Here is a 25,474-nt window from a genome sequence, read left to right on the forward strand (position 1 = left end):
CCACAATAAAACCCAGCTGGCAAACGTCACAGAAATACAGCGCATCTTCAGCGGCTAACGTAGACCTCCCGATCGAAGCAAAATTGGCTAACGAGCTAGTAGGCTACCTCGCTAGCGTGATAACGAGCTAGCAGGCTGGTTAGGCTACCGGTGCTTTCACACGTGTGCAGAAAAATGCTACCAGGAGGTCAGTTCAACTTCATGTTCCTGTGTGACTGCAGCCTGTTACTTATAAACGTCTTAAAAAACAAAAACTCTATCACATGATCTCCGTTGTCCGTCAGAAAGGCAGATGTGTTGCCTTTCCTCTCCGTCCGTCTGTGTGTTTGAGCAGCTAGCTCGCAGCTAGCTTTGTAAAGGAATGCACTTTGGTAGATTCAACCAAATGCCCTGGGTGTTAGTCACAACAATGACAACAGTAATACACAAAAACAAGGATAACTGAGCAGTCTGAGGTACCAACATTAAAATAAAAAAATCAGGATGCACCAATTTATATCACATCTATGATATTCGCCTTGTTGACGGTAGATAAGATGCTAACTGGTGGCAGGGGCCGATGTTGTGTTGCGTCGATTAAATGTTTGAGGTTAGACGCAGATAACGCTTCATTTTCCACATCTGGAATTGGCCTTGGCACATCTAGTAGTAAAGGTTGTTTCATAAACTAGCATGATTGACATTGTGCTCATTGAAAGATGGAGTAATAAAATGCTAATTAACAAAGAAGAATACTTTGTTACCGTGGCACAAATGAATAAACCAGAGTATTATTAAAAACATCGGCCCAGAATTATCAATCGGTGCATCCCTAAAAACTATTAAAAACCACATCAATGCTAACAGCTAGCAGGTATAAACTTGCTATGTGCTACTAGCAGTCAGTTAGCGGTAGGCTAGTGTTAGCTTCACTGTCAGTGCAGCAGCTAGCGGCGGGACGCTAGCGGTCGTTCGGCTAGTGTTAGCTTAGCCCTGTCGTCAGCAGGCGTCAGGCTCGAGGCGACAGTTGGCTGATATGTGTCTGTACATTGTGCGGCCATGTTGAATACACCACCCAAACACACACACACACACACACACTTGATGTTAGTGTTATTCAGTTTAAAGCTAAAGTCTGTTGTTGGTGCGTTAGCGTGCTCTGCTAGCTCTGTAAACAATAAGGTACTAACTCCATTATTTGAAGTCATAACCTTCTTGAATTCATGTTTTCTTACTAAAACCTATGATAGTGGGTTCAAATCTTAATTAAGTCATTTTTAGTTATGACCCTTTAGGTTAGAATTTGATCAAAGATACAAGTTACCTTGAGTATTTATTTATCATATTTATTGTCTTTTCCTAGCATGATTTGGCGTTTCCATTTAAAAATAATGTTTTTTAACCCAAAAGGATCAGGGCAAACTGTTGTATTAGTTATTTTTAATGTAAATCCTTTATGTATTATTTAATTTTAGTTTGAAACAGAACCATGTTTTTGTTGTTGTTGCTAGGTAGGGCATAGAAAAGCAGGAGCCAATCAGAACGCAGGGTTTTCCCCGAGAGATACAATGTACCATAAGTGTGTGTGTGTGTGTGTTGGGTGGGCGTGGTCATGGCGTTTAGATACCGAAGGCACAAAGTTACGACTCTCAGCACTCTCCTAAAAAAAGGTTTAAAAAAATTAAAAAACACAATCAATCAATCAACCAATCAAATCCTTAGAAAACAAACAGGAAAACATCAGAGCAGGTAGTGTGTGTCTGTGTGTTTCACATCGTCCGTGCTACAGTACGTCATTCCTCTTCCTCCTTTTCCTGTGGTGCGTTCAGGTACATCTGTGTTTGTGTGTGTGAGGGAACAAGCTTTAAGAAAAAAAAACTCTCAACACACACACACACACACACACACACACACACACTGCTACATACAACACACACATTCAAGTATGAACTGCACATCGTAGTAAATATGTAGATTAATAAATATTAATTAAAGTTGTAGTAAATAAATAACCCCCCCCCCCCCCCCCCCATCACATTGATAGATCCGTTTGACCTTTTAAGCAAATATTTTGGATCTATTTTATTACATTTCCACTATTTCTTGTCCATTTTCTTCAGTTTCTCTGATGTACACACACTGTGTACTGTTGTGTATAAGTACTTGATATATCTGGGGTCCAGTCACATCAGGAAATAGCAGCAGGGTGAGTTTCTGTACGTAACAATATGTGTTCATTTAAGATGTTTTTCAATTACGCTCTCAGCAGAATTAGTGCCACAAACGACAGCATTAATTTGCATTTTCCGTTAAAAACTCACACAAATATTACTTTGTTTTCTCATCTTAAATTAACCTGCTTACATTTCTAATTGTGTGCATCCTTTCAGTCTTTGAACTGCTTTAATTTCTCTATATGCTGATTTAATTGAAGTATTATTTGATTGATTATGCAGGTCATTATATCACATTATTATTGTGTGTGATGCTTTTTATTTTGTACAAGTTATATTTGTGCCCCTTTAATCCTTTTTTATTGAATTTAAAGCCACAGTTAGTGTGAATTTTCTACAATATTTGACACCAACGTGTCGCATACATAAAACCCTGTATCACAACAACACACACTGATGGGACTGGAGCCCCTTTTACGACATTAGTATTTGATTTTAAGTATTGTAGTGGATATGTTTAGGGTCTAAATCCTCTCCCTGAAACCCTGAATTGAAACGAGAGCCTCGTCCCTCTCCGTCACGAGGCTTTTTATCCAAATAAAATAATCTGAATCTCCTGCTTCACTGAGACTGAATGATGTCTGAGGATATAAACAGCTGACCTCTTCTCTACCTTCAGGCTAAATCTGCTTCACGGCTCCGGTTACATAAAGACCCGTCGTAAGAAACGCCGTCATTCAGACACGGCAACACATACTTGATTTTAAACGACTTTTCCTCCACATTTGGATTCGAACACACACGGCTCTGTGTTGTGACGTTATGCAAAGTATTTATATATCGTTATATTTGGGGATTTCTGTTACTGAAGTTTAATTGGCGGATTTTCCTTGGATAATTATTCATTTTTCTTTCCGGTTTATATAATTTCAAGTACTAATAATTCATCCTGAATGACCTTCTCTTGTTTTAGCTTTCTGATCCTGTTAGGACACAATGTTTGGGTTCATGCGGATACAAATAATTACAAAGGCCAGGGCGGAGAACATGTTATTGAATTTCTAGATCATTTTAACAGAAATGTGGGATTTCTTTCTTGTAAATAAATTGTTTTAATGGCAGATTTTTTTTTTTTAAATAGGTAACTTTACCACGAACATTTTATATAATTTCAGAGAATTATAAAATAATTTTCCCGCTTATAAAAACAAGAAACTTGGCATGTTTCTTGTTTTTTTTTAATGTTAAATATAAACATTTTAAACCATATCTTAGTTTTATATTCTCAACACTTCGCCCGGCTCCTTCATTTTGTATTTTTAAACCCACAATGCCTTGTCTTTATCATTGCTTTCATGACTGGTTAAATATATTAATATACATTTCCTGGATCAGGAATAATTCACTTTGTTTATCTAATTTAAATCTCAGGTCGTTCTCCAGCCACAGGTTTATCATCCAGACTTCGGTTGTTGTTGTTTTTTTGTATCAGAGCCCTTTAGATTTTAACGTTATTTAAAACTTAACTTTTTCTCCTCCTTCAGCCATTTTGCCTCCTTGAATAATCAGATTTGATAATCAAAGACAAAATACTTCACCTCAACATACTGTGTCTTCTCTCTTTCTGCTAACCTTCAGAAAATAAAACGACATAAAATAATCTGTGCTTCGTAAGGCGGAGGCAGGTGGAGAGCTAACAGGCTATGGCTAACAAAAGGCTAAGGCTAGCCACCAGACTGCCAAACAAGGCAAACAGTGAGCCAGCTGGAGCTAGCTGACTGATTTAAAAGTTCGTAAAAAGGTATTAAAGTGACACCTAAACACAAATATAAAGCTGTCTAACAACTAACCCGTGGTTATTAGCCAGCTGACAGGCACAAAACTAGCACGCTAACACAGCTAGCTAAGATCGTTAGCCAGCTAACAGGTAGATGCTTCAGTTTGGATTTAATTGTGTATTTTTTTAAGTTAAAAGTAGTAACAAATGCCCCAAACTGAAGCGTAACAAAAGAGGATTTCATAAAGATATGACGAGACAAAGATTATTTTAGTTTTACAAGGAAATATCAGACGTTTATGTAAGTAAAGCACGTTAAATATTACTGTCCGCAGATATGACCTTGTAAGACTAAGAGGTTAAAAAGTAGTTTTTGGTGTCGATTAATCAGCTCACTAAATAGATTCTGTGTTAAAAACATTAAAAAAGCCTTGTTCCCTCGTCAGCACCATGTGTTGTGATGTGTTTGGAGCTACAGAGTGATTGTCGTGTGGTCACTTCCTGTTTCGCTGCTCGCTCACAATGTGTCTTTTCTTTGTTCTGAACGCACCCCAGTTTATCCTCCAGGCTTCACATCGCAGCCAAAAACCCAGACGACGCTTAGTCTCCAGCGTTTAGAGAAACTCCTCCAAAAAAACTGGACTTTTTTTATTTCAATCCCTCGGGGTGCGTTCACTCTCAGCTGACCAGTTTCGGCAGCACCGTTCTCGGCTGAATGTTCCCGTTGGCGTCGGTAATCGCCGCCAAATTAGTCCTGGTTTTGGAGGAGGAGGAGACGGAGACGGTGGTGGAGGAAGTGGTTGTTGTAGCGAGTTTGGAAATGGAGGTTATGGCGCTTTTCCCGACAGGCGTTTTATCAGAAATCCCCGTCGTCGTCGTTGTTGTCGGTGGTTTCGGGAGTCTTCTCCTGAGCCACGGATGCCTCAACGCTTGACTCGGAGTCATTCTGAGCGCCGGATCCCACTCAAGACACTGTTTCAGGAAGTCAAGAAACAACGGGTCGTCACATCCTTTTAACGCCGTGCTGAACTCTTTGCTTCCCGGCGTTCCTCTGACTTTTCCTCGCCTCGATCGCCCCGCGTTGAGAACCGTGGTGCCGTCGGGCAGCGTGGTGACGGTGCAGTATCGCGGGAAACCTTTGGAGGAGACGAAGTTCTTGGCCCTCTTGGAGGCGTCCAGGAGCTTCTGCGCCGGCATGCCGAGCAGCTCCATGATGCAGGACAGCTGGTCGGACTCGTCCTCGCCCGGCAGCAGAGGGTAACCCGTCAGCAGCTCCGACAGGATGCAGCCCAGAGACCACATGTCGATCGGCATCCCGTACCGAGAGCCTGAGGAGAGAGAGGGGAAGGATCTAGATCAAACCGTCAACAAACTTTCAGGAAAAGCATCCTTTTAAAAACGGGCCCTATTCTGCTTTTTGGGGTGTTCCCTCTCCTATAGTTTTCGTGCATGTAAATGCTCTGCATAGGCTCAAATCCCACAGTACAATTGTGGTTTTCATGGCTCAAAGAACTAAAGAAGAGAAAGAGAAGTTAATATGTTGTATGTGTGTGAATTAAAGCCTGCTTTCCGCTCGTGTTGCTTACCCAGAATGACCTCTGGCGCTCTGTAGAACCGGGACTGGATGTAGGTGTAAACCCTCTGGTGCTCGTAACAGCTCGATCCAAAATCTATGACCTGCAGAGAGACAGAAAAGTACATTTAACAGACACACACTTTTAGTGGCACAAACCCCCCCAGTGTCTGGAGTCTCTCCCACCTTGATGCCGCTGCGGCCCTGCTGCTTCAGCAGGATGTTCTCCGGCTTCAGGTCGCAGTGGATGATGCGGTTCTTGTGCAGCGCGTCCAGACACTGCAGGATGGAGTGGGCGAACTTCCTGACCAGCGGGAGGCTGAAGCCCTGGAACTTGTTCTTCTTGATGAGCTCGTACAGGTTCATGCTGAGCAGCTCGAAGGTCATGCAGATGTGGCTCCTGAAGGTGAAGTTCTCCAGCATGTGGATCACGTTCATGCTGGAGTCCTTGTCCTGCTTCCTCAGGTGCTCCAGGATCCGGATCTCCTCCGCCGCCTGCCGGTGGAAACGCTTCTCGTTTCTGACCATCTTCAGAGCCACGTGGGACTGAGACTTGTGATCGAAGGCCTTCACCACCTGGGGGAGGAAGAGGAGGAGAAACACTTTCAATTATCATCAGTTCAGATCCTACTGGGATTAGCAGACATCTTTCATGACTAATGTGGGCGGCTGTGGCTCAGTGGGTAGAGTGCTGGACTTCGAATCAGGGGGTAGCAAGTTCGAGTCCCACTGCAGTCAGCATGTCGTTGTGTCCCTGAGACACTTCACCTCAAATTGCTCCTGTGGGGATTGCCCACAGTATTGAGTATGTAAGTCGCTTTGGAAAAAAGCGTCTAACAAATGACATGTAATGTAATGTACAAGAGAAAACCTAAATATCTATATTAACGTTTGGCTGAAGATGGCTGAACTTTTTGGGGAATATTTCCAGATTTAATTTTTTTTTCTGATTTCACTCAAAACATTTTTGCCAGTCATTTTTTGGGAGTTTTACAAATCTAGGTAGAGCGATAAGGAGAATATCCTTCTTGTACACAATCATTTTGCTTTTACCATTCAAACACTTATACACTCAGACAAATGGAAAAATGTTCTTTACATTTTCAAGATTTTTCTCAAAATCTTGAAAGTTTCAAGTTGCACAAATTCAAATATGTTAAAGGGGACCTATCATGCAAAATGCACTTGTGTACGTCTTTTCTACATGAATATGTGTCCCCGGTGTTCCAGGGAACTCACCAAGTGTCAGAAAACACAACCCTCTCTATTTTCCTCCATACCCAAATCTCTAAAAAAGGGGCTGCAACGGATCTGATAAAAACTGATCCAGATTTGAACACTGTCCTGACGTCAGGACGGTGGTGCTACGGCTATTGGGCCAACTCCACCAATCAGGAGGAGACAGCCACGGCCATTGCCGTTCGAAAGCGCTGGAGACGCTGTAGTACATATGCCAGGCCTGTAGATGGTGCTGTTCTCACTGAATCAGCCCTTGCTAAAAGCAGAGCTATAAATTGTCAAATTGAGCGAAATGAGGCATGGCTAAAATGCATGATCTGTTTGGTATTTTGAAAAAAAAAAAGTATAAATATGCCTTATATAGGTATGGTCCTACATTATATTATTAAAATATAGCATGATAGGTCCACTTTAAGTAGGATCGAACATCACTAGCTCCTGTACTGTCCTGATGCTGCTCGTACCTGTCCGAAGCTGCCCTTGCCGATGACCTTCAGGACTTCGTAGCGGTACGAGATGTGGTCGTGGGGAACGTGGATGTAGGATCCCTGATCGTCGTCGTAGCCGCCGTTGTTGGCTCCGCCCAAAACCCCCGACCTCTTCTTCGCGTTCGGACCCACGAAATACACTGAGGAGAAAATATATATATTCCTACGTTAGCAACAGAATAAAGTACGGGGTAGTTTGTCCTTTAGGTTGTTAATGTTTGAGTTTAAACATACGATAATACTAATGTCAGATCAAGTCCCACATGTTTACCTGCATACAAGGAAACAGATATTTAACATAACATTACGATCGCTAAAAAACAACTTGTTCAAGACCCTCTGACGTACATTAGATCTGGGGTTTAGCTCTGCATGTTGCGTGTGTGTGTGTGTGTATATATCCTCTGTGTGTGTGTGTGTGTGTGTGTGTGTATATCCTCTGTGTGTGTGTGTGTGTGTGTGTGTGTATATCCTCTGTGTGTGTATATCCTCTGTGTGTGTGCATGTATATCCTCTGTGTGTGTATATCCCCTCTCTCTCTGTGTGTGTGTGTGTGTGTGTGTGTGTGTGTGTGTGTGTGTGTGTGTGTGTGTGTGTATATCCTGTGTGTGTGTGTGTGTGTGTGTGTATATCCTCTGTGTGTGTATATCCTCTGTGTGTGTGCATGTATATCCTCTGTGTGTGTATATCCCCTCTCTCTCTGTGTGTGTGTGTGTGTGTGTGTGTGTGTGTGTGTGTGTGTGTGTGTGTGTGTGTGTGTGTGTGTGTATATCATCTGTGTTTGTAATGTGAGGGAATAATAAAGTACTGATAAACTGGGTCAAAGTTTTGGGCCTAGGAGAAAATATTTCCCCAACAATAACAACTTAAAAGGTGTCTCACCTTCGGGGTAGCTGAACACCTCGTGGTGCTCCAGGGTCGACATCTTGGCCATAAACTGCTTCATGGCCTGATCTGGGGTCAGCGCAGCGGAGAGCTTCAGCTTCCCGTCAGCTGACTTGTTGGAGGCGGCGCTGCCCAACCGGGGGTCGGATCTATCGGGTCTATCGGATCGATCGGGACGCTCTCCGGGCCTCGAGGAGCCGACAGGGTTCAGACCGTTGGGTTGAGAGGTCAGAACCGCTCGCTTGTTGCTGTTCTCCTCGTGAAGATGAGACGCCTGAGAGGACAGAGCCTCCGACATCCCAGCTTTAGAGCCTCCCTGAGGGGCGAGAGAGAGAGAGAGAGAGAGAGAGAGAGAGAGAGAGAGAGAGAGCGCGAGAGAGAGAGACAGAGACAGAGACAGAGACAGAGAGAGAGAGAGAGAGAGAGAGACAGAGACAGAGACAGAGACAGAGAGACAGACAGAGACAGAGACAGAGAGAGAGAGAGAGAGAGAGAGAGAGAGAGAGAGAGAGAGAGATAGAGACAGAGAGATAGAGAGAGAGAGATGATAGATTAGAGATAGATTGAGAGACCGAGAGAGAGAGAGAGAGAGAGGATATGAGTGTTTGCATTGGTAATATATTGCAATGGGCTCCAGGTGAACCTCAACAAAGACACGCCTTTTTCTGTCCTGGCTTCCCACTGATATCAGGACAGCGGAGAATCTACATATCTATAGACGCCAAGTGGAAACCCCCCGGTTTCACTTCTACCTTGGCCATAAAAAAAACCGAGTACCACCTAAGGGTTTAACTTAACTTTAGGGTTTAACTGATGCAGCAGAACTTACTATGGTCTGGCTTGTTTAATATAGAGTGGTGAAGGGATGTCGTATTTCTGTGATGGACCCTGAAGGCAGCATGGCCCCGCTTCACACACACACACACACACACACACACACACACACACACACACACACACACACACACACCACACACACACACACACACACACACACACACACACACACACACACACACAACACACACACACACACACACACACACACACACACACACACACACACACACACACACACACACACACACACACACACACACACACACACACACACACACACACACACACACACACACACTGTGTGTTTAAGTGGTGTGTGTTGTAATCTGTCATTGAGAGGATTAACTTGTCAAAATAGGGAAGTGAGTCAAGAGATGAAATTGAAGCAAAGACCAACAGCGTGTGTGTGTGTGTGTGTGTGTGTGTGTGTGTGTTGTCAGTAGTAACAGTGACATATGAGAGCTAGTTGGCTCCTCCCTCACCTGACAACACCGTGTGACACACACACAAACACACACCTGTTTTTGTCTCGCTGTGTGCTTTCAAAAGACAAGTGCTGCAAGCAATCTATATTATATATTTTGATAACCACTTATCCACAGATGACTAAATAAATATAATTTTAAATAAATAAAAACTACATTACATGACATGTCACTTGTTAGACGCTTTTATCCAAAGCGACTTACAGACTCAATACTGTGGACAATCCCCACAGGAGCACTTTGGGGTGAAGTGTCTCAGGGACACAACGACATACTGACTGCAGTGGGGTTTGAACCTGTGACCCCTGATCCCAACACCAAGGCTCTATCCACTGCACCACACGCCCTCCATATCACACAGCAAAAGCCAAATTGAAAAGTTGCGGGCCATTGTTTAAAAAATACAAGTTGTTCATTAGTATCAGGAAATGAATTAATCATAAATGTAAAATGTTTTCCTTGTAAATATTATTTGTAACATCACTGCCACTACTGCTGGGGAAACTATGGATATCTTTAGGCTTACTAAAAGGTTGCAAAAGCTGCTAAATAAATAAAAACCTCCATGGTAATATCTTCTGGTAAAACCATGCTAACGCTAACAGCCACTCTGAAGGTAAACAGAGTCAATAATAAATGCTGAATCAGTTCCTTTTATACCATTAGTCCTTTATGTGTGTGTGTGTGTGTGTCCTTCAGAGCAGCCTATAAACCAATCAGCTGTTTAAAGTATCTGGGAGCAGCGTGCTATTATTAGCCGCGGCGCTACACAGCTGACAGAGATTTGCTGCTCTTAGCTTCACAGAGCGCTAACGGCATGCTAACCGCCAGCTAACGTGCTAACTGCAAAACACACACACACACACACACACACACACACACACACACACACACACACACACACACACACACACACACACACACACACACACACACACACACACACACACACACACACACACACACACACACACACACACACACACACACACACACACACACACACACACACACACACACACACACACACACACACACACACACACACACACACACACACACACACACACACACACACACACACACACACACACACACACACACACACACACACACACACACACACACACACACACACACACACACACACACACACACACACACACACACACACACACACACACACACACACACACACACACACACACACACACACACACACACACACACCACACACACACACACACACACACTTTAGTCAGTACTTCTACTTTTACCAGAGTAAACACGAGTATCTGTACTTCTACTTGAGTAAAGTGTGTGTGTGTGTGTGTGTGTGTGTGTGTGTGTTTTCGTACCGTCAGGTTGTGGTTTCGGAGTCTCGGCAGAGCGACAGGAGACGCTGTCTGAGAGCCGCTGAGACCCGGAGAGTAGACCGGCTCGCCCACTTTGCCTGGAAACATAGAAACAGAGACGGAGGTTAGGTTTGGTTTGTCTAGTTATCGGTGATGAGCATGAGGGGATGAGGGCAGGACGGAGATCAACACGCGAGGCAGTTATATAAAAACAGAAGACAACAGTTCATTTCTGACATGAAAAAGAAAAACTGACATTTTTTGTTCTTTTTTTGGAATTTCTTACTGACCACATTATTTATTTTATTGTTTGCATTTTTTTATATAATTTTCTAATATTTGTCCAATTATTTTCGATTATTTCTGACATATTTCATTCTTTTTCTGACATATTTTTTTATGTAATTATCTATCAATTTTCACGTTCTTTAAGGGAGACTTTTCTCATTTTTGTACACCAATTTCAGAAGAATATTTGTGACCACATTTTTCATTGTATTGTTTATTCAGATTTTTTATTTTCTTATATTTTTCACATTATTTACTGACATGTCTCCTTTAAACATCTGACATTTTTTACATAATTTTCTACGATTTTCACACTGTTTTTTGACATTAATTTGTTTTTGTAATTTTTACATAATTTTCTATTACATTTGAAAAGTGGTACTATTATGCATACATATAATTATTTTAATTGTATTGTTTATTTTATGCATTTTTATATAATTTTCTTGTATTTTTCACATTATTTTCTGAACTTTTCCATCATTTTTTACAATTCAGTATCTTTTCCTAGTAGTATTTTATATCATTATGCATGCATGTACAACTCATCAGAGCAATGTGCAAAGGTTCACAGTACAACGGAAACATTTGCATTTTACTCCGAGTGCCAGTAAATTATATGCTTAAAGGTGGGGTAGGTAATTCTTGAGAAACCGGCTCGAGATCGCTAGAATTTGAAAATACACAACCGGAGAAAATCTGCCACTTCCTGACAGAGCCCCTCCTCCAACACACACGAACGCGCACATGACCAATGAGGGCACGAGATAAGTCTGTGCACAGATGGAAGGCTGACAGGCAGGTAGGCCATCCAGTTATTTTAGCCGGGCCGGCTCAGATGATTGGTCGTGCTTTTTACAGTACTACAGCTTCCACAGATGATATTTATTTATGGATTTTTTGTCAAAGCACTTCAGATATTCATTGCTATCGGGATGTTAAGAGCATTCCATGGAATATAACAAAAAGTGTATCTCGAGCCGGTTTCTCAAACTTACCTAACCCACCTTTAATTATTAATCGACATATAATGGGGACAGCACGTCTTGTATTGATTTGCATTATCCAGCTTTTAGATTAGATAACTCCTCAGAGCAAAGACTTTGCCTAATTCCTATAATTTAAAGTATTAAAAAAGGAGAAATTATGGTGTTTTTTAGCAGTATTTTCCTCCGTGGGGTGAGCAGGTTTAAGAGAGCCTTCAGAGAACAACATGTGTCGATGTTCCTCCAACATACCGGAGGTCACATGACACGGGGGGGTTACGTAACGCACATATCAGCAACATGTCGAGATCCCAAAATACTGGAAAGAGTCCGAGCCTCTCAGACGGAGTGTGTTCATAGAGAGAGAAGTGTTTACACCGACTGATTATTGATCATATTATTACGTCCCTCCATATGGGAAAGCTATTTTTAAATGTGCATGTGAGGTTTAGCCCTTGAGCCTCATAAGGGGCTTTTTAAATATACATTTCGGAGATTTATTATGTTATTTTCTGACTTTTCTACATGTCTTTTTCTGATGGTTTTCATGAAATTTGTTGAAATTTTTACATCTGAGTTTTTTTTGCATTATTTCTAACATGTTTCATAACTTTGGGAAACTTTTCTTTACATCGATTTCAAACGTATTTCATAATTTTTGTGACTTTTTTTTTTTAACCTAATTTTCGGACTAATTCTCATATCTGACATTTTCTGTATTATTTCTGACATATTTCACATTTTTCTGACATTTCTTTAACATCATTTTCTGTCATTTTTCACGTTGTTCTGGGCGACTTTTCCTATAATCTTCTGACTTCTATTTACATCAATTTCAGACGCATTACATCATTTTTCTGATATGTTTTTACATTATTTCCTGACATTCTTTTGTTAACATTCTCATTGTTGACTTTCACATCATTTTCTGCAATTATTTACCATTTAGTCCTACTTCAGCTCTGTTCCTCTCCTGTGAGGTTAATACAGCTGGGTTAAAGGTCGGAGGTCACAGAGGACCATTATCTTAATACTGAGTGATAAAACGTGTCGTACTTTGACCGACTTGCCTTTGTCTTTATCGGCTTCTACTTCAGACGGAGCCTCTCAACACACTCTCTTCTCTCTTTAAGGTAAACAGGACACACTCAGTGGTTCCCCTTTAATGGGAACCCCCCACCAGGCCAAACAAACTACATATTTAAACATCATTTTCTAAGTAATCTTTTGACATTTTCTCAACATCATTTTCTGGTATTTTTTATGTACGTTTCTCTAAAATTGTTTTATATATTTTCCTGGTATGTATTTAAATGATTTTTTGGACGTTTTACACCCGAGTGTTGGTTTGCCCCACACAGGCCACCGTCCCTCCTCCAGAGTTCGTGCAGGTTAGACCAGGGTTGCGGTCGAATAGTCCATTTAGCTTAGGAACCTTCCTAACGGAGTGAAATGACCCGGAAGTCCCTCAGTGGCAGCCATGATAAGTGCCGTTCCAATTCTCTAAATTAAAAGGACAGGAGGTTTCAAACTTCCTTTATAACCTCCTTTAGCTTAGGAACCACTGGATCTCCCTAACCGAAAGGAGAGGAGAAAATTCTGCCCCACAATGCCTTGCGGCCGCTGCATTTGCCGTCACACAACAGTCGAGAAATGAAACGAGAAATGATATCATGAAAGTTACGGTGCTTATTAAGCATTTTAAAACGTATGTGGTAAGTTGCCAAAGTGCTTTGTTTTGAACGTTCATCAGTATTATAATCAAAAAGAGAAATATGAACGTTAGTTTTTACTGAAATGATCAAATAAAGTCAACATTTCACAGTCTTTACTGAGCTGTGTGGGGTTTGTTCAACTTTTAAAAGATGTTTGAATGGTGATATACACAGTGATAGATGTTAAGGACTAACGTTTATAATAAATACATTTGTATTGATTTTAAGATCTTTTCATACAATCATACGTATTGGGATCATTTGTATTAATGTGGACCGGAGGGAGAGGGTGACGAGCATAAGTTTCACTTTCCTTTTTTATTTCAATTCCAACTTTGGTCATGAAGAATATGTTTCTCTGTTGTCCCCGTTCATAAAGCATAAAACAACAGCATCAGAGCACAGTGCAGAGTCTCTAGATGAGTTTACAGTAGTCCCTCGTTCTTATTAAACATCCATGTTGTAGTCCGCTGTATAGAAAACTGTAGTTTCCATAGTTTCCCCACAGCAGCAGGCGCACATTTATGACCTCCGCTGGCGCATCATAAACACGTCGGATAGTGAAAGTGCAGTCGATTCTCTAAAGTACCGCAGTCTCTTCTCCTAAATCCTTTTGAATTCTCCTATCCACTCTCCCTTAACCCCGTGACCTTTCACTCAGAGGTCAAGGAATAGACGATAGGGTTAGAATTTAGGAGCTGTTTTTTTGGAGTATTCGACCGCAACCCAAGCTCCCAGGAAGTGCGCTGGACTCTGAGGAAAATATTCGTTGTGGCCAAACGGCGGTACTACACTTCTGTATCAGTCGCTGGGCCCGGAAAGACTTTTTCCCCATTGACTAACATTGGGAAAGAGACGTCTGTAAATCATTGGATAATTTTTTTTAAACTAAATAAACTACCCAGTATGAACACTTGTATAGCCCTTATTAAAAACATTTGGTCCTCAAGTTGTAAAATGTGCTAATAACGTTATTCTGAGAGTTATTTTCCTCTGCATTATGAACGAGGATCTAACCCACGGGACCGCGCCACCCGGCACGTTCATGTGACGTGTTCAGTACTACATGAGTTTTACCTTTACCCATGGATGCACAATAAGAACGGATTATATGATTATATGAATACTTTCGTGACGTTTCGCTCTCTCAAAAGTTGGGCCATTTTCATCTTCATGCGCCAATGAGCAGCTCTCATAGGAATGAACGAGGCCTCCAGTTCTTATTATACATCCATGGGTTAGACTGACAGATGGTCTCTGCCTCTAATCTGTAATCCTGCTCACACACTCTCACTGTCAAAGATCTACGTACAAGGACACCTAATCAATACATGTTCTAATGTGAAGCTTCACTCAGAAACTCAGACTGCAGCCGGAGAAAACAAACACGCCCTGACGTCCTGAAGAATAGATCAAAACTGATTCACAGAGTGGAGAATTAGTTGATTGATTTACTTTTCAATGATTTTTTTCAGTATTTTAAGCCAAATTTCCGTGACTTTTCCGTGACTTTATAAATAATAATAACAAAAACTAAACATGTGATTGTTGTCAAGTTACTTTACGCGCCTAGAAATAGCAAAAAGTTAAATTCAATGAGTTTCCAAGTTTATTATGACCACGAAAACCCCAAAAATCAGACTCACCGGGTCAGAATCTCTCTATTAAACAAATAACTTTTTTTTAACAAATATACTCTAATTAGTCTACCAGAAATATAATAATAAATACAAGGTTCATATCTTGATGGCTTTTCTATGGCTTTTTCCACAGACTTTCCATGACTTCTGCATGAATTGTCCTTGACTTCTTTACCATGCCTTTTCTCTGTATTTGATTCCAGATTTCCAAACACTTGTCCACCCTCTCCCATGACTCTCCCATGACCTCCTCATGACTTCTAGCCATACTGATAGCTAGCAATCACATCGTATAGAATTAAAGCAACTAATCAGTAAAACATGATTGCAAAAACTCTCCAGTCCAACATGTAAATAACCATTTTCAAAGACTTTACCAGGTGTTTTCATGCCTATAGAAACCATGCAAAAGGTCAAACAAAACAATGTAAAAGTGAACTAATATACTCTGATTAGTGTACCGTAAATATAATGATAAATACAAGGTCCGTACACATTTTGGCTAAAGGACTTTCATGACTTCTCTATGGCTGTATCAGTATTTGAAGACCCTTTCCATACATTTTAAGACCTCATCGCCACTTGGAGTTTTAACCGGTTACCATGGCGACACACTTTACCTCACATTGACTATATACAGTATTGATTGTCCTTCCTCCTTATCTTCCAACCATTTGGACGCAGACTTGCATTTCCCCATAACGATGTTGTTTAACAACCGGCGTAAACGGACCTTCGCGCTATCAAGCAGTGAGCGTGCGATGTCCTGTTCAGATGACGTCAATAAACTACACAGAATCACACTACACACCTACGCAATGATTACATTCAGGCACACTGTACAGGGGTAGACTTTAAGGGTAAAATTCCACTGGCCCAAGAGCATCTGTCCAAATTGACTAATAATGAAGAAAATTAACACATTTGTTGCAGTAGTAATTTATGCACAAACTACATTACTACTTGTACTACAACATTTGAATCATCAGTTATTCCTCATTTTCATCAATTGTTCATATTTGGTTTATTAAAATTATTATATTGTGGTCATTGTTAAAAGAAAAAAAGTATTATTATTAGTATAATGTGCTTTCTGCCTTCCTGCCATCAGGAGTTAGCATGTAATGGCTATGTACTAGATTAGATTAGAACCTTCATTCTCCTAAACTGCTGGGACATTTCCCTGAAGCCAATACCTTTATATTTTCTACTCTTCACTTGCTTGTCAGCATAGGTCGGCATTGACCGTGTTTATATTAGCATCATATTGAAGCCAACTCCATCCATCCAGTGTGGCTGAAACTTTCTCTCCCTCTTCTTCTCATACTCCCTGTCATTCTCCTTTAACTCCTCCGGTGACTTTCTTTTATTTGAAGATTGTTTTTTGCCCGGCGCTTGGCCAGTTACCGCTGGTTTTAAAAACATTTTGGCGAATGGTTAGGTGCAGCAGCTGTTTGCTTTTCATCTAACAACGACAACCGCCTCACGAAACGCTATGTTGTAGCGTTAATAAACGAAACAATTTAACAACATTTCTTGTCAAAATACCAATACCACAGGACCATGTGAATTTATGCCATACTGTTTTTTGTTTTTGTTTTTTTAAAGCAATATTTTTAATGGCCCGAGCGGGCAAGTGGAAAGTACGTTATGCTGGCCCGGGGGTCTAAATAGTGCTTCCATTTATAATGTCGAGCCCTGCTGTAGAATACAACCTCTTTGGACAATTCATATACTTATTGAAAACAAGCTACAAAATGTAATACCTTGGAAAATGCCGTTTAATACTTTTTAATAGTCTTAATTTTCGCTAAATTGATTTATCCACTTTTAATACTTTTTAAGACCCCGCGGACACCCTGCTTTACCATGACTTTTTTCCCGTATTTTAGGTCAGATTTTCATGACCTTCCTTCGACTGTTTTCCCAAATTTCCATGACTTTTGCCTCTTCTTGACTTTTTTAGACCAGATATCCAAAGACTTTTCCACCACCTTGCCATGACTGTTCCATGACTGTTCCATGACTGTTCCATGACTATTCCATGACTGTTCCATGACTGTTCCATGACTGTTCAATGACTGTTCCATGACTGTTCAATGACTGTTCCATGACTGTTCCATGACTGTTCAATGACTGTTCCATGACTGTTCCATGACTGTTCCATGACTGTTCAATGACTGTTCCATGACTGTTCCATGACTGTTCAATGACTGTTCAATGACTGTTCCATGACTGTTCAATGACTGTTCCATGACTATTCCATGACTGTTCAATGACTGTTCCATGACTGTTCAATGACTGTTCAATGACTGTTCCATGACTGTTCCATGACTGTTCCATGACTGTTCCATGACTATTCCATGACTATTCCATGACTGTTCCATGACTGTTCCATGACTGTTCCATGACTGTTCCATGACTGTTACATGACTGTTCCATGACTGTTCAATGACTGTTCCATGACTGTTCCATGACTGTTCAATGACTGTTCCATGACTGTTCCATGACTGTTCCATGACTGTTCAATGACTGTTCCATGACTGTTCAATGACTGTTCCATGACTATTCCATGACTGTTCAATGACTGTTCCATGACTGTTCAATGACTGTTCAATGACTGTTCCATGACTGTTCCATGACTGTTCCATGACTTCCTCGTGACGTTTGGCCAGATTTCCACGACAAAACATGCGGTCGTTATTAATTGTTTCCTCTTTCAAGACAGCTAGCAATCAAACCGTATACAACTAATCAGCAAAAACGTGGTTGCATGAAAAACTTCTACATTTCTGATGGTTTTCATGTAATTTCCTGAATTTTTTTTTATAGTATTTCTGATGCATTTCACAACTTTTCTGACATTTTCTTTAACATATTTATCTGTCATTTTTCACGTTATTTTGGAAGACTTCTTTACCTAATTTTCTGAAATGTTTCATACAAGCTCCGGACAATTCTGACATGAGAAACTTCTCAGGCCTGTAAATAACGATTTTCAAAGACTTTTCCAGGTGTTTCATGACTATAGGAACTGCTCAGTCTATTGAACTTTTTATATCTCCGCTTCTAACACTAGTTGAACATAACATTTTGAGATTTGTATGTGTTTATATGTTTCTAGTTATTGTGCTTGTATTATTTTACTCCTATTGTGTTATGAACTGAGGTGGTTTTAAATGTGCTATATAAATAAATAGAGATTGAGATAGGAACCATTTAAAGGCTCCAGTGTGTCTCCGTGTGTAACTCAGTTCCTCCCTGAGGCCTCTCGCTCCTCCACAGAACCATACTGTACTCCGCACTGTACGGGACAGTATTCCTGACACATGCAGAGTGGAAAGCTCGGTGGTGAATGTGAACCCGACACCAAACTGGGAATGTCAGAGCGCCCGGCATGTTGCTCGACAGGATTTGGAACGGGGGGGGGGGGGGGGGGGGACCAATCTGCAGCTGCAACGTGAGCTCAGCGGGTCAGAAACCCTCCGGAAAGATACGTCTTTACGACCACCGTCGGATTAGAACCGGTTTTATTAAGTAGGTTCACACATGCTTTGGTATATACACAACAAATATATACAAAGACACCAAAACACAAAATACAATTATTATAAAAGCTATTTTAAGACTTAAAAACAAGGACATTATATACACAAATATATATATATGTGAGATGTAATGGAATATGGTAAATACTATATTCAAAGTGGAGAGCTGTGCAGGTTAACAACCTCATATTGTTTGCATGTATTTAAATTAAATGAATACACACACAATACATGTTCTAATGTGAAGCTTCACTCAGAAACTCAGCCTGCAGCCGGAGAAAACAAACACGCCCTGACGTCCTGAAGAATAGATAAAAACTGATTCACAGAGTGGAGAATTAGTTGATTGATTTACTTTTCAATGATTTCTTTCAGTATCTGAAGCCAGATTTCCGTGACTTTATAAATAATAATAACAAAAACTAAACATGCGATTGTTCTCAAGTTACTTTACGCGCCTAGAAATAGCAAAAAGTCAAATTCAATGAGTTTCCAAGTTTATTATGACCACGAAAACCCCAAACAATCTATTCTCACCGGGTCACAATTTCTCTATTAAACAAATTTAAAAATGTAACAAATATACTCCAATTAGTCTACCAGAAATATAATAATAAATACAAGGTTCATACACATTTTGATGGCTTTTCCACAGACTTTCCATGACTTTTTTCAGTATTTTAGGCCAGATTTGATGACCTTCCTGTGACTTTTCCACAGACTTCTCCATGAATTGTCCAAGCCTTCTTTACCATGCCTTTGTTCTGTATTTTATTCCAGATTTCCAAACACTTGTCCACCACTCTCCCAACACCTCTGATGTGCAATAGCTGTATATCCAGCATTATAATTATTATTATTACTGGCTGCTTGGTTAGACAATTCAATTTAATAAACCAGTAAATAATGCAATATATACTTCCACTTCTACTACCGTCACCTGGCTGCTGTCACACTACTTCACACTAAGAATGATCATTATTATGTAGTGTTCCCACTGTAACGGCATTAAGTGAAATCAGGAGTGCAAAGGCCTCCGTGTGTTTCACATTAAGGGCTTTGGAGGTTGTTAAATTGTGTCTGGTACGTATGCAAATGACTGGCTGATACACACATCAACATCCAGGGTGATTTCTTTAAGGAAGAAGCTCCTTGGGTTCAAATGAAAGTGATAAAAGCAGGTCACTTTTTGTCTGCTTTCTAGGATTTGTTTTACCGTGAAAACGACAACTATCACAAGCAGTTTTATCGGTGAAGCTTAGCTAGTTTGATTATGATAAGAACATATTAAAAAGACGGTTTCATTTAGGGCTGAAACAACGGCAGCTGCTTGAAAACGTTTGTAAAACTGAGCTGCAAAATTCTACATTTCTGCACAATTACTTTAAACACTTTTTCACTAGTATATATTTGACATATTTCTGCACTTGTTTTGTCTTTTTTTGTGACTGTTATGCAAATTCACTTGGTAGTAAACCTGAATACTACATTTCGTGTCTAGATCAACAATGTTTGATTACTTGAAAAGAAGTAACCAAGTAAGAAGAGATTGGATGCTTCTGGGGACAAAAACAGCCCAAATAAATATCTTTTACTCAATATTTGTGATGAAATTGGCTGTTTTTTGGTGGATATTTAACGGCTATTTGGTTGGTTATTGTCAACATTAGTGCATTAAATGTAGGATTGACAATAGTTTGCTGTAAAGTGTGGTGACAAAATGGAAAATAAAAACTGCAGCCTGAGGTCGCAAACTGTCTACAGCTCAAATAAAACAACAGCTATACAGATTGCACGGACAAAGATAAAGAATTGTAAGTAACCTTTAGTGCTGTGAACACGAGGTCAACATCCAACATGGACGCGTTATTTAACTTCATGATAGTGATAAAAACCAAGATAAAAAAGTGGGTAAAGACTTCATTAATAAGTGTAAGAAATGGAGTAAAGTAAGACTATTGTAAGCATGATGAAGCTTGAACTGGCACAATGATTGCTGAAGGACTTAAAAACAACAATATTTACAATACAGAGCGAGCTAACAGTTAGCTAATAATGCTCAAATCTGCACATGTATACGAGTATTCTGAATATTTAGAATTAGAAATACTATTCTTTGAGCTACGATAATAAATGAATGGATGTAAACAAATACAACCTAACAGGCAGACAGATTAACGGCAAAATTATTTTTAGACATGTAAAACAAACGTGTGGTAAACAAGGAATATAGGCGTACAAAAATCTGAGTGAAATTGGGACAAATGTAGGATATCTTTGGTTTTATATCCCCAAAAAAGAGGCGCGGCTCTGATTGTTTTGGCAGTCTGGATGCTTCATTTGTCTCTTGAGTAGTATCTACAAGCATTTACATGCAATAATCAATATACAAACTACAATAGAACTGATTAAAATCATTGATTAATATGCAATAATTAATCTTTAAATATATATATTTAGAAAAGAAAACAACCTATCAATTTTGACTTCTTTTAAAAATATTTGTAACACTTTTCCAATCCGATTTAAAGCGTACTCTGTATTCGTATCATTCTTCCAGCTGTATACTTCCCTGCTAAATATATTTACTGCTTACACCGTATTTAAATCTACTCATTGATGTTTTTGCACTGCTGTTAAGATGCTAAACTGCACTTTGTTAATTAAGGTAATTAAGGTGAATCTAATCCACTTAATTTAATCAGTGCTAGCTAAGGCTACCTAATGGCGGGGAATTACAGCTCGTCTTACAATTGACGCAAGGAACAATTAGTTTAAATCACATTTACCTACAAGACTATTTAAAGCATCGTCAATATATCACATTTTAATCTGTATTCCTGTTATTACACAAAGGTACAACAGCCTGACTGATACTGGATTATTTAGGCTGATTTCAACATTAAAATATAGCAGAAATAGCAGAAAAAAGGCAATAACAATAATATACAACTGACGTATAATATGAGCTCTGCCAATAAATCGACAGAAAAGCAATAAGCATATATATTTCAATTTTTCATCATAAATTCAGTCATTTCTCAAGCAAAAACAGTGAAAATGTGCGTTTTTTTGTCTCACAAATGAGGGAATAAACTGCTTTTCTTTGTCATATACCATTTTGAATACTATATTTTGTGTTTTTAAGGATTTTAGTTGATCAAAAGAAGATTTTTGAACACAAAATAATCATTAGTTGCAGCCTTAGGCTATAACTGCTAAATACAAACGGACTGTAACCTAATAAACATTATATATTTACATTTAAATGATGATAGTTCACTACAGCACTTTATAAATACCAATTAACATGGTAAAAACCTATTTTAAAAGGGTTAAATTGATGTAATAAAGCTGTAAACCAACAAGCTAACACAAAGCTACAGCATGATTATTAACTTATAATAGCCTCATAGCAGCATTAGCATGTCTGTCAAGCTAATACAATAACAAAGGGTGTATTTTAAATAACTGACAGCTACAATAACCCCATTATTACACATTGTACTGACTTTAAAAACAGCCAAAGAGAAAGCAGCTGACCTCTGACTGAACTGAAGCTTTATTTCTGTCTGTCGAGCTGGAGGCCAGAAATGTACCCAGCAACCGAGAAAAACACACACAAAAAACCGCATCTAACGTGACACAAAGACGCTAAAAACACTTATTAATGGAAATCAGGAGACAAACGGAGATGTAATAGTGTAATAAAGCAGTATTATCAAGTGAAATACAGGCAGTAAACACACCACAGCCCCAGGAAGTGCATTTAAATGAAGCTGATTTTCGTAGTGGTCAAACGGTGGTACTATAACTTCCGTGTCAGACACTGGGTCCAAAAATACCCCATTATACTTACATTGGGAAAGAAACGTCTGTAAATAAGCGTATTATTGTTTTTAATAAACTACCTACAGTGCTACAAACACTTTTAGAGCCGTCATTTGATTTTAGGGTCTAAATATGTAAATATAATTTGTGATCTTTTTTAGTATTCAATTTATTCAATATTTGCGTTATATTGTTTATTATTTAAATACTCTAGTGATACATGTCCTTTGTATATACTTGCTGCTAATGTACATTTTTATTTCATATAATTACCGTTTATGTTGATTTTTATTTAATTATATTTGTCTCTTTAAAAATGTCCTAGAAAACTCAACTGCGCATGCTCCGTGGGCCCACGTACGGGTACTTTTGCTCTCCACGGTCAGCCATTTTGGCTCAAAGCGCCACACATAGGAATGACCGGAGCCCCGCCTCCAGCTCTTTATAAATCCTCGGTTAGCTGCTGTCACTTATCATCTGTTAAAAATAAACCCGACACACAGGGCAGGAAAACGGCTTTGTGTTTCTACTTACAACCGCTTCTTTTAAAATAACATAAAAAATAACACATAACGTCACAACAAGCAGAGGCATATTTATATACTGTTTATATCCTAGCTTCCCCTCGAGTGTTTTTAAAACCGCTGCCGACGTATGACGTTCACATTTACGTTGTATTTTTAAATGAGAACCGGGGGGGGATCAGCGGTGTCTCCCCTTGACTCTACCCAGGTTTAGGTACCCTAAGGCCGGGTACAGAGGCTGTGCTTACCCGTCGGGAGGACCGAGGTTCCGGGCTTCTTGGTTAACATGGCGGCCGCTCCTATCCCTCTCCTCTGGACTCAGACGGACAGGATTCCTCCTCCTCTTCCTCCAGCAGCTCCTCCTCTTCCCCCTCCTCTTCCTCCTCCCTTCCTCCTCCTCTTCCCGATCCCCTGGAGCTTAAATTTAAATATATATCAAGTCAAAAAGTCAGTCAACTTTATTGTCAATCTTTCAGTTTGTGTGAGATCGAAATACCGTTTCCCACAATCCCGAATACAAAAACAAATAAATATAAAAATATGTAGGCCTAAGCAAATATGTATAGCCTACCTATATATTACATTGCATTGTATACTGTATGTCTATATACATATTTGCATATATGTATTGTAGACACATTTATACATATTGTTAGAAATTAAAATCAATATTCAATGACGTAATTTAGTTTAAACGCACAGCTTTGTCGTAGCAGCTGATACCCCCTCTGGCACTGTATGCAAAACCATCTCACCCTAAAAAAGCGTCTGTTGATCACACATACATTTAAGATTCACTCAGAGAGATGACCTAATCAGAGAAACTAAGACAATTAGTTCCCTCCCTACATCACCGCCCACCATTGATGAGGAGGGGTCACCACTCACAGAGAGGTGAGGGAGCTCTGGACGCCACTTCTTCTTCTTCACCACGAGACTTCACCCCGGCGAGGCAACAGCTGCTCTGTCTCTCCTCTCCTCTGCTTGTTGTATCATCGTGCCATTTAATTAAACTCAACCAATTTGAACCTTTTCCGAGACTCCATTAGTCTCTTCATAAGCTTCTCTCCTGGGAGCGAGAACAACGAATACTTCTAACAATATGCACACATTAAGACCTAAATAAAAGCACAACAATCAATATACAAAAATAACAGTCACTTCAATATCTTTGAAAATGTACATTAGTGCCAGACTGTCCATAGCATAACAGAAAATACGATAATTCCGAAAAAATTAATCCCAATTTAATTGTATTTACATTTATTTAATTTACATTTAATTTAATTTACTTTACATTTAATTTAATTTACTTTACATTTAATATTATTTACATTAAGAACACTTAATAAGATAAGATATACTTACTATTATCCCCAATATGACAAGTTTTAATTACAGCAGCATTTTAAACAAAGGCATTGCACATCATAATATTTTACATTTAAATAAATATGTATCCCAATTTAATATGAAATAAATTCACTGTTTTAAAAAATTAAGGATTATTTCGGCTATTTGCATATAGGCTATTTAATCGCATTTGTAAATGAGCACGGTAGCTATTTTCAGAGCATTAATACATATTATTATTCCGTTTTATCAACAACACATGCATGTAAGAGCATTTTTACTTATAATTTGTCAATATGGAGCCAATTTAGTACTTCATAATCCTATAGCGAGGGTTTTTAGTAACTATGAGTATTAAATAAATGTAGTATAGTCAAAAGTACAATATTAATCTTCAAAATGCGGTGCAGTACAAATATAAAGTATAGCATAAAATGGGAAAATTCAAGTACTAGTAAGTCAAAATGCTACTTAACTTAGTTACTTATAGCTATTTTCATATTGTTATACAGATGTTATCAACAACAAATACATGCAAGTGTAATTTAATCTTGTTATTTGTCAACATGGATCCAGTTTACTTCAAATGTACTTGCATCATGTCATATATCATGTGTTTTTATAGTAGCTAGTGAAGTAAAAAGTACAATATTAGCCTCCAAAATGTGATTGGAGACTATAAATTAGAGTAAAATGGAAATATGACAGTAAAGGATGTCAAAAAGTAACATTAAAAACACCCCCAACACAAACAAACTCACCATGGATCTTCTAAAAGCCTTTTATTATTCTTT

The 25,474-nt window shown here is 39.3% G+C and overlaps 1 protein-coding gene across 1 annotated transcript; it reads right to left on the reverse strand.

Annotated features, from left to right (window-relative positions):
* Nucleotides 1–3,276: 3,276 nt before the first annotated feature.
* dyrk2 (dual-specificity tyrosine-(Y)-phosphorylation regulated kinase 2) lies at nt 3,277–23,701 on the reverse strand. The gene is made up of 7 exons (XM_034135766.1): nt 23,576–23,701; nt 10,799–10,893; nt 8,113–8,431; nt 7,207–7,370; nt 5,690–6,079; nt 5,517–5,607; nt 3,277–5,258 (listed from the first exon to the last, which is right to left on the reverse strand). Exons 1-7 carry the CDS (start codon nt 23,613–23,615, stop codon nt 4,609–4,611), a joined length of 1,749 nt encoding a protein of 582 aa, XP_033991657.1. The 5' UTR covers nt 23,616–23,701; the 3' UTR covers nt 3,277–4,608.
* Nucleotides 23,702–25,474: the final 1,773 nt, after the last annotated feature.

Source organism: Trematomus bernacchii, unplaced genomic scaffold, assembly GCF_902827165.1.
Source record: "Trematomus bernacchii unplaced genomic scaffold, fTreBer1.1, whole genome shotgun sequence".
Taxonomy (NCBI): Eukaryota; Metazoa; Chordata; class Actinopteri; order Perciformes; family Nototheniidae; genus Trematomus; species Trematomus bernacchii.

Coding starts and splice junctions, on each gene's coding strand:
- dyrk2 (XM_034135766.1), bottom strand. CDS start 23,615: ATGTTAACCAAGAAGCCCGGAACCTCGGTCCTCCCGACGG. Junction 7,371..8,112: donor GGTGTTCAGCTACCCCGAAG/GTGAGACACCTT, acceptor TTTTCTCCTCAG/TGTATTTCGTGGGTCCGAAC. Junction 6,080..7,206: donor GCAAGGGCAGCTTCGGACAG/GTACGAGCAGCA, acceptor TTCCTCCCCCAG/GTGGTGAAGGCCTTCGATCA.